The 11,201-nt window shown below is 36.2% G+C and overlaps 1 protein-coding gene across 1 annotated transcript in view; it reads right to left on the minus strand.

The window, feature by feature from the left end:
* LOC113405028 (serine/threonine-protein kinase ULK4-like) overlaps window positions 1-11,201 on the minus strand; it is a 412,206-nt gene that overhangs the window by 325,258 nt on the left and 75,747 nt on the right. The window contains exons 18-19 of the mRNA XM_026646055.1: window positions 6,526-6,633; window positions 2,785-2,868 (exon numbers count right to left, since the gene is read on the minus strand). Coding sequence (XP_026501840.1) covers window positions 2,785-2,868; window positions 6,526-6,633 — 192 coding nt within the window. The remainder of the gene's footprint in view (window positions 1-2,784; window positions 2,869-6,525; window positions 6,634-11,201) is intronic.

Consider the following 11,201-nt stretch of genomic DNA (forward strand, 5'->3'; position numbering starts at 1 on the left):
AAAAGAAAGAATCTGTAAACTCCCTCCAACAGCTGAAGCAGGTCTGCATAGCATTGCTGTCTCTGCCAAGCTGGAGCAATCAGGACCAACTCTTGCCTTCCCTCTCTTATCTTCCTCACTACCATCTGAATTAATGGAAAAAGGGGGGAAGCATACAGGAGGCCCTCTCACCACTGCATCCGGAAAGCGTTGAAGATGGACTCACTGCTCTTTCCCACACTTAATAGAAAAGACTACCCTTTTTGTTGAACTTGGTTGCTAGCAGATCCACAATGGGCCAACCCCAACTGGAGATCTCTTGTACCACGTGGTCCTTCAGAGGCCACTTGTGCATCTGAGAAATTTCTCTGCTGAGCTCATCTGCCAATACATTACTGTCCCCTGCTAAACAGATAAATATTGTGTAGAATGCACCAGTCCCACAGACTGACTGCCTTGGCACACAGCAGAGGAGACAGGGCCCCTTCTTGCTTGCAGATGTAATACAGGGCCAACTATATTGTCCATCGTTACCTGTACAAACTTCCTCCTTATTTGAGAAAGAAAAGATCTGAGAGCCAGGTGAAGTTCCTCTCAGTTCTAAAACATTTATCTGCAAATTCTTTTCCTGAAATGCCCAGTGATCTCAAACTATCGGAGAACCCAGATGAATTCCCCATCCATTGTCTGATGCATTGAGATTATTGTGGCAAATGGCAAAAGGGAACTGAACAGGATGCCTTTGAGAACATTGGCTCAGTTTGTCGTCCTCATTAAAAAAATCAAAAATGTCCTGAGGCATGGTGACTGGCATGTGAAGAATGTCCGGTTTTGCCTTGTAAACTTGAGCCATCCACCATTGCATGGGCCTCATTCTGAGGAATGCATATGAAGTAACATAAATAGACACTGCCAGGAGACCTCTTAGACCCAAATAGAAAATTACTTTCTGGGTCTGATGACATGGAATCTCTGGAATACCATCATCACCACAAATCTTTCCTCTGGAAGGAAAGCTCTCTCTGCTACCAAGTCCAGTATAGCTCCTATAAAATGGATTCTCTGACTTAGACATAAATTGGACTTTTTGATATTCAGAAGTAGTCCTAATCCATAAGTAGGGAGGTAGAATCTGAATGTGAGCTAGCAAATCTTCACATAACAGAGCCTTCAGCAGCCAATCATCTAACTATGGATAAACAAAGATACCCGGTTTTCTTTGATGCACTGCTACTACAGAAAGACACTTAATATAGACCCTTGGCACTGTAGAAATGCCAAATGGCAGAACCCTGTACTAAAAATATCTCAGTGCCATCACAAAATAGATTTACTTCAGATGATTTAGCCAATTAGAGTTATGGAAATATGCATCTTTTAAATCGAGAACTGCAAACCAATCCATACTTCAAAATGATGGAATTATAAATGCAAGGGTTAACATTCCAAACCAAACTTCCAGAAGAACTTGTTCAACTTACTTACATCTAAGCTTGGACAGACCAATTCACTGCCTGGTAATTAGCCCCCCTAATACCTAAAAAGTGTTGATTTACTTTCAGGTCTATTGAACGAATACATGCATATCATACACAAACACACAATGCCTCTCCAGAGCAGGATCTTTGCACTGTGGTGGCATAAAGAGCTTCGAAATCTGTGGTTGTGCTTTATCTTCAGTGATAAGACCTCCGTTTGCAGACTGTCAATTCAGCAAATTTCATGAGCACTATATTCATTAGAAATTTTTTTGAAAAAAAACTAATATCCAGATAAATTCTCAGTGAAATTTAATATATTTCAGGGTTTAGAATTTATTTTACTGTACAGGAATAAATTAGTGTTCCTTTGAATGCCTCTGTTTTGTTTCTATGCCATGTATATCTACAGATAGTAAGAAGTCTCCCTGTGCTAAGATGACATTTACATCGTTTATAACAACCATGTCTTAGAGTGACATGGTATCCATTACTACTGGCTGGAAGGAGTCCAAAAAACAAATCAGTTGTGTGTTCTTTGTCGCTTGACGATTTGGAGATTTCCTATGCATCTGGAGATTTCCTCCATTAAGTACAATCTGTAAGCAATAAAGATCTCAAAAGAAAGGTACTTATCTTGATTTTTTTCCCCCAGTAAGGAATGTTTTCAGCCTTTGGCTTTGCCTTGGGCAACTGGTCTTAAATAAACAGTAAATGCCAACCTTATATGTGACTCTGCTCAGTTCTTTTTCATTTTGTGAGTGGGGACCATAAATGTGGTTCTTTTCTTTCCTTTTTTAACAAAGCAAAGTTGTCACAATAGAAATTAACTATAAGACATATAATATATAGCAAAAAAAAGTGTTTAAAGTTTACTACTTTTGGGCCTCAAAGGACACTGATGACCTGACAAGATGATGGAGTGTTTAGAGCCTTGTATATCTTTTTTTTTTTTATCAGACTGGCAGAAAAAAAGATCTGCGCAAAAAATAAAATTGTAGCAAGAATTGTACTAGTTCACCAAACAGTCCTCAAAAGAAATCCATAACATGAATACATTCAACATTTACATCATAGTAATTCTTTATTTACTAACTTATAAACAAAATCAAGTAACAATGTATAAATGTTGAGTACACAGAGAAAGCTACTTCATTTTTGAAATCTACTACTACTGTGTAGGTTATGGTCGTATCACGATTATTTAAATTCAGAAGCAATACTTCACTGATGATGTACTGCAGTGCTTTAGGCTACAATCATCTCACAATGCCTGAAGGGTTATTACAGTGGAGAAATTCTACTGAGGACAATAAAAGATCCTTACCCCTTCCCGAAGGCACCTCATTAGCACAGTGTAAGCAGCCAAGGGAACGACCCAGCATTCTCTGTGGTGCTCCTTTTTTTCTTCCTGTAATGAAGTGGAAGGATCAGCAATGAAGCTAACAGCACAAATGATATTAACCCTTTAATTAAAAAATCATAATATCTCAGCCATGAAAAATACATCCAACAGATTTTAAAAGGTTAATATACATATGTCAACTGAATAAAATCTAGAAGATAGACTAAATTCTGGAACAAAAGTTGAATTTGATATTTTGAATTTTTATGACACAAAAGTTGATTTTTATTATATGGTTGAAGCATGATCTAAAATTCCTATGAGTATTTGTCCTTAGGTTTGTATTTTTCATTGGCTCAATGTAATTCACACTCAAAACCAGTCCTACAATCTCGGCAAACATTTTGATTAATTCGTTACCGGTTTCTAAAGTACTAAAAATAGAACAAAAATTCTATTATATCTAGAAATACATTTGCTTACTGTCCCTCAATTTAAAAAAGTTTTTAAAGAAAATTTGTTTTTGAAAAATATGCAGAAGTTATAAGAGTAGCTTATTCAAGACCCAGTATGGAGCACTTGGAAATCTGCTATTTATGTAGATAGAAGTAACAACATTCCAGAATCCTTACATACCTGTCCTACTGGAATAGTCTTGTTCTATTCACTAAAATGAGACTATTAGTCCGCTATTAGTGGTAAATAGAGGGCTGCTTTTTTTAAAAAAAAGTGGCATATTACAAATTGTCAGGTAAATAGAAGGTCATTTGGATTTTCTTAGTATATAAAGAACCTGTAACATTTCATGAAAACAAATTGCATATTTAGGCACTAACCTGCATTTGATAGCATATAGGTGCTAGTAATTACAGGAGAAAAACATTTGCTGGGAAAATTAAAGAGAATAATCTTTTAATGTACTGCATACTCTAAAAAGCATAGAATGGATGTACAAAGTGATCAGGTTAATGTTGCAGGAACAACCTTAATTTTCTGTGTCTTCTGACTTTTGAGATTCAATATATATTTCAACATCACCGTTCCATTAATAAGATATACTAGTTGAAGAAAAGCCATTAATGAATTGCTTTCCATATATTTTCCTTTGAGAGGAACACAAATACGTACAACCCTAATCAAAAATCAAATACTTCATTTTTTTCCGTCCAACATCATCATTTCTTAAACCTTGTTTCATTCAAAGGGAGAATAAAGTTTAAGTTGATTATGAAGGGCACCAATAGAGAAACTGAGTTTTTATCAATGTCTAATTTCCTTTGAGCTCTATGCCAGCTAACTACCAATTAAAAAGTGTGGTGTAATTTCCCTTGGAACTGACACCTGCAAAAATGATAGATCTGTCAAGTTACATGGTGTAACCAGGGGATATTCAATTTAACGCCAGCCATGGACATCTAACCCTGGGCTATGATGTTCTCTCCCCTGCCTTTTTTTTTTAAAAAAAAATTATCTGCAGATATTTATAGAGAGATATTCTTAATTTACATTTTTTCTTCATGTTACTGTTAAAAGCAAATCGGAGATCAAGTGCTCAAAGTAACCCCCAACATTTGAGAAATATTACAAAACGTGAAAGGATGTGAAAGTCATCTCTGGACACTGGCAAACTGGGTTTTAACCCGTTTGCCTTTCCCCATCCACTGCAAAAGTGAATAGGGGAAAATAACTAACCTTACATTACAGCCCAATCAAGTTCAAGCAGAGGATGCCTTGTAATTCCATAGGAGGAATAAGGGCTTGTCTACACGGTGCCAGCAAAGCACTCTAGAGGGATGTGATTTGTAGAGTGCTCTAATGCATTGTGCTCCATGTAGGTCCCTCTGATATGTTCTTGAAAGTACTTCGTTCACGTTAATGTAGTCCTATACCATATTAATTATAAGAGAACATGCATTTGGGCTGTGAAGGATACAATGTGAATACTTTTGTGTGTAAGAGAAATTACTAATTGTAACTGGAGTTAACCAATGCTCATATTCACTTTAGATCCTCATTCTGGTCTTGTGCCCTTATGAAATTAATATAGTAATATTCAAAACGTTTAGATAATGTAGTTAATGCATATGCCTCAAGGGACACAAAGTATAACATGCAATATCCTTTCATGCAATATCCTTTAATATCTTTTTAATCTGAAGTGATCTACATTTAAGAATTAAAATTCTGTTTTTATTCTTTAGAAAAGAAGAAAAAATTCACATGGGGGTTTAGAAAAAAAATGCTATCTTCTGTTATTACTATTAATAGTATTTCTCTTTCTACAAAAGCTAGCATTGTCTAGAAAATGCTACTCCAGGTAATGGCTGGTGCAGAACATTGTTCCTTTTGTTGCCAGTTCGATGGTCCAAATACAGCCTATGTCAGTAATCATCAAAATTTGCCATTTGAAATTACTTGGTCTCAGTCCAGTTCCTAGAGGACAGCTGTTCACATAAAAAAAACACTGTTACAACTGGAACCTATATTGAGTCTCTCAGCAGAGGACAATGTAAGTGAACTACCCATTCAAACTTAAAGATTGTCTCCCTCCTGATAAGTTTTGAAAAACAATGCTGGGGCAGCAAGGGCAAAATGCTACACTGCTGTCTGCATTATACTGTACCTTACCTGTGCATTGAGACAGAGGACCATAATATACTTAACTCTGTATTTCTTGATTTTTGTGCAATAAAATTTCAGTTAAGTACTCATTTGCTGTTTAACATGCCAGATGCAGGGCAACACTGATCCATGTACATCACCACTGAAATGCAGGCAAGGGAATATTGCATCAGTTAACCAGTGAACCAGTGTCCAAATTCACTCACATTCAGGTCACACAGAAAGGCTCATTTGTTTTATGACCTTTTGTAGGTGGGGAAGGAATCATGTGAGAATAGAGTTGTAAGTATGGAGGGAAATCAGTGATTGTGGAAGAAGCTTTTAACAGTTGGAAAAAGCTTTTTTTTTTTTTTTTTTTAAAGTAAATCCCCATCCACTGCTTTGAAAATGTAGGGATAACTTCTAAGAGCTATTTTCTACTGTGCATACAGCACCAGTGACCCAGTAAAAGCAAGACAGTTTAATGAGACTACAGGAACTGCCACTGTTGCATGAAAACATTTCAATCCTGCTACCATCAGTCTGGATTCCCTCCTTCCAAGGGGGGAAATACCATCACATGAATTAGAAGCATTAAAGGCTTCATTTCAGTTTTAAAACGCCTCTTTCAGCAAGCACAAAGGAACATTTTTAGAAATAACAGAGAGCATTGAGAAGTGTAAACTGGGATAACTGAGAAAAAAAATGATACAAAAACTACAGTGAAAGAGTGTAAGAAATTTAAACAAAGAGGTTGAAACTTCTATGATCTGTCCTGGAGATTCACAAAGTAGAGGGCGGTTATAAAATGGCAACCAAATAATTCCATGGCCCCTTTAAAAAAGTTACATTTTATTTCAAACAAGAGCTTCAGGCATTTCCTTCTCTTAATGGCAGTAGCTAATGAAAGAGAGCGAGAGAAAGCGGATGCAACAGTGTGGGATTTTACAAGACTTGCAAATCCCCTGTACTTTTAATGTCACAGCACTTGAACATATTAAACATTAATAAGGCATGCACTTGAGGGTAACAAATGCTAAGAATACCCACATAGGATGTTTACCTTACTTCTGAAAAGGATTTGAAACATTAAAAAGATTTGCAAAGATCTTACAGACTTACCTGACTAGCTATCAGGAAAAGCACCTCCCCAAGGGCGGGTAAAAGGCATTGTTTCAATTTGCTGTTCCTGAAGTTTTCCCTGATCACTTCAGTTAGGAGCATGACTGCCTAAAATATAAGATATGATAGGCCTTAATTGGCAACCTTGTCTCAGAGAAAACTTACACTGAAAACCAGCTGAGATGTGCCCGAGACCCAATTCTACTTCTGTAGTCCTCACTCAGGCAGAACTTTCATGCACATAGAATGAGGTTGGTAAAGAAGAACAGGAAGAAATTTTTAAACTACGATGTGAAACAACTGAGAGGTATTGCCTATACTATAGACAGTAGTGATCCTTAAAGTCAATTGTTTCCAAAAGTTACTGCATGCTATGTACTTGAGATGCTGGGTTATTTTTACGTACTTTATATAAGCGATAATTGTGGTATCACACATACCATGGTGTGTTAACACTTGAAAATATCAGCTTTTTAATGACTACTGTAAAATATATTATTATTATTACTGCTTGTACTACCCTTTTCAGAGGATCAATAAAACATTACCAGCTACAAATCTTGATACACACCGGCAGGAATAGCATTTAATATTTCATATAAATAATAGGGCTTCCTACTGCATGCTTACCTCCATGATATTTTAAAATGTACAAAAATAAATACAAGGCTCAACAGCAATTTGAAAACAAGACTATAGAAATGAATGCATTATCACCACCTTTGACATGACAAATATACTGTGCACTATTTCACTCTTCCATCTGTAAACACTTCCTCTTCCATTCCCCTTTAAAAACCAAAAGTACCTCTGTCAGTCTGAGGAGAAAGTTCCTATGTTTAGTTTATGCCTTTTTGCTGGGGAACAACTGGTTGCAGACTTGTTAAGCAGTATTTTTATTTTTTTCATTTAAAAAAAAAAAAAAAAAGTTTGTATCTCCCAAAAAAAATGTCAAACAGTCATTAATTCCAAGATCTTGGGTGTCTACTTTGTTTTCAGTACCTGATTGGAAAAGTAAAAGTCTATCCAATGAAGACTGTTCATATCTGACCAATCAAATAAAAACTAAACAAATAATGTACCTGTAATATTCTTTTCATTGTTCAATTCTCATCTAATTTTATACTTCCATATGGGTAAAGAGTACTCTAACCCATGGAGTTTGATGTGTCACCTTTTTAACATACAAGTAGTAAAGAGAACGGTCACTCAGAAACTGAGAGACCAGATGCATTTCTTAACTGAGATGGATCTAGGCCTCACCTACAAAAGACAAACTAGAGAGACTTACAGACAGAGCACTTGTCTTTAATGTGCCCTTCTCCAAGGCACAATGAACATCGAGCGTGGGGTCAATATTAGGGATCGCATCCCACATGACAGTGTTTAAAACCTGATGAGTGCATTTCAAGCTAAATGCTACTTAACTATCTACTACTAATTAATTAAATACTAAGAGTACTATTATAACCAATTATATACACAAGATCACAAGAAAGCACTGACAGAAAAACATGAAGCAAGATACAAAAGACCAGACATACTTGTCAGACCAATGGTCCATGCAGCCCAGTATCCTGTCTTCTGACAGTGATCAATGCCAAGTGATTCAGAGGGAATGAACAGAACAGGCAATCACCCCCTTTCGTCCACTCCCAGCTTGTGGAACACAGAAGCTAAGGACACTCAGAACATGGAGTTGCATCCCTGACCATCCTGGCTAATAGCCATTGATGAACCTACCCTCCATGAACTTATCTAGTTCTTTTTTGAACCCTGTTACAGTTATAGGCCTTCACAACATCCCCTGGCAATGAGTTCCACAGGTTGACTATGCATTGTGTGGAGAAATACTTCCTTTTGTTTGTTTTAAACCTGCTGCCTATTAATTTCATTGGGTGACTCCTAGTTCTTGTGTAACGTGAAGAAGTAAAAAACACTTCCTTATTCACCTTCTCCACACCAGTCAAAATTTTATAAACCTCTATCATATCCCCTCTTAGTCATCTCTTTTCCAAGTTGAACAGTCCCAGTCTTTCTTTCTCTCTCCACATATGGAAGCTGTTCCATACCCCTAATCCCACTTGCTTCTGGGTATCACTATTGTCTTTTATCTTATGTTTTAATTTAAAAAACAAAAATAATGGATTTTAAAACTTCTGATATACAATATGGAACAGTTTGAGAGAGAAAAACAGTACCGTTTTTGTTCAGTGGTTCTGAACTGAATAATAACTGTGATATTGGCAGCCTTGTTGTACCTTCCCTTAAAATTAGACTACAAGCCTTTCAAGACAGGAACAGTGTCATCCTATGTATTTCTATAGTACCTAACCCAATGAGATCCTTATCCTGAATGTGGCTTTTATACCACTAGTACTAATCCAAACACACACAATATGGGATACTAAGGAAAGAACAGTAGTGGACAACACTGAAAAGTTAGCATTTACCAACCATTATCACAAATTTCCTAAGCTAAGTATAGAGGAAAATTCTTGCCTCTGAAATTCCACTCTGTGGTAAATGTTATCAAATACTGACTTTTTAATGGTGAACACTTTATAAATTAGCCTATGATTTTCCTCTCTTTGCTGAACACATTCAAGGAACCAAGTTCTCCGTAGCTATAGACAAAACACGCACACCTAAAATGATGTGGCCCATTGAGTCAGAGGGGTATCTTGGTTCCTCCCCAAATCCATGGAGAGGCCCTTCTCAGGTCACCTGCAACTGGAGAGATGTGGGTCAGAGCCTAGGGATCAGGAATCCTGGTCTAGAAATGTGCCTTGACAAAAAATGGGCCCTAACTAATCTCTTCATTCTCCCACAAACACAAATATTACTTTTACTCCTGACAGGAATAATATAGGATAGATTACAGGAGTAAATTAACTGTGTTTTAGGGCCAAATATAAAAGTACAAAATTTGGGCCATAGACTTTTTGTTCAAGGTTAAAGGGCAATAACTTAAGCAATAAATAAATAAAAAGTGTAGTCGTATTTTATTACTTGGAAAAAAAAACTGCGTAATAAAAAGTCAATTTATATTAATTATCGACAATATGTCATCTCTTCCCACTCAGGCTATTTTTTTTCTTTTCTATCAGCCTACATTTTCCCTATTGAGCAATTAGTAATGAACTGTAAGTCCCACAGCATCTTGAAAAGGCATTTTAAATGTAACACATCAGTTAGACATTTTATACTAGCTGTCAAGTTGAATGGACATAATAGATATAGTTACAATAAAAAAGAGCAAAGATACAAGATTTATATCTGGATAGACAGCCATTAGCTATACGTATGACAAAATAATATGTCGATCCAATATGTTATTCCTTGGATATTTTCACCCCAATTCAGGCATCTAGAAGTTTCTCTGCAGTTCAGAAGCCAGTATTATAGTTTGTTCACAAACAAGAGCTATTTTATACCTTATGAAGTAGGTAGCAGAGATTTACAACGTTTCTCCATTTTTAATCCATTGGTATGAGGTGTCAGTAAGCATTAGTGGAAATTAGAACACATTTGTAATGCTGCAGACCCTTACAGAGATAAAACTGCCTATGCCTCCAGCATAATAGAAATTGCTGTAGAGCTCAGTGTCTTGTAAGTAGACACACATCATGTTATGTGTGCTGATAATAACAAAACAACTTCACTTTCCTTTGAACACAGTACTCTCCCTTGGCTGCAAAAGTAGGTTATATACAGTATTAGCACTAAACAGAAAAATAACTAACTATCTCTACTATAACGTTTTTAAAAGTACACATGAAAAAGCACATATACTCTGTTACAAAGAAAGATAATGGTGTTTCTTAGAATATCCTAAAATACCGATTTGCATAAGTGGGGAAAAGGTGATAGTGCTATCATTGGTTGAACACTATAAAGATTTGGAAATATCTTCACCAAAAATATGGCAAGTTCATTAGAATTATGTGTTATTTGTGTATGTGGATGACATCGCTGTATTCTGAAAAATGATTTCAGCACAAATTATTATCTGTCTGAAAATTCAATAAGGCCATTCATTAAGGCCAAGAGAACGTTTCTAGATACCTTAAATGACTGCTTCTTGGAGCAACTAGTCCTGGAACCCACAAGAGGACAGGCAATTCTTGATTTAGTCATTCGTGGAGCACAGGACCAGGTCTAAGAGGTGAATATAGCTGGACTACTTTGTAACAGTGACCATAATTAAATTTAACATCCCTGTGGCGGGGAAAACACCACAGCAGCCCAACACTGTAGCATTTAATTTCAGAAAGGGGGACTACACAAAAATGAGGAGGTTAGTTAAACAGAAATTAAAAGGCACAGCAGTAAAAGTAAAATCCCTGCAAGCTGCATGGAAACTTTTTAAAGACGCCGTAACAGAGACTCAACTTAAATGTATACCCCAAATTAAATAACATAGTAAGAGAACCAAAAAAGAGCCACAGTGGCTAAACAAAGTAAAAGAAGCAGTGAGAGGCCAAAAGGCATCCTTTAAAAAGTGGAAGTTAAGTCCTAGTGAGGAAAATAGAAAGGAGCATAAACTCTGGCAAATTAAGTATAAAAATATAATTAGGAAGGTCAAAAAAGAATTTGAAGAACAGCTAGCCAAAGACTCAAAAAGTACTAGCAATTTTTTTTTTTTTTTTTTTTTTTTTTTTTTTTTTTTTTTT

The sequence above is a fragment of the Terrapene carolina genome, unplaced genomic scaffold, assembly GCF_002925995.2.
Source record: "Terrapene carolina triunguis isolate 2854851 unplaced genomic scaffold, T_m_triunguis-2.0 Scaffold34021, whole genome shotgun sequence".
Classification (NCBI taxonomy): domain Eukaryota; kingdom Metazoa; phylum Chordata; order Testudines; family Emydidae; genus Terrapene; species Terrapene triunguis.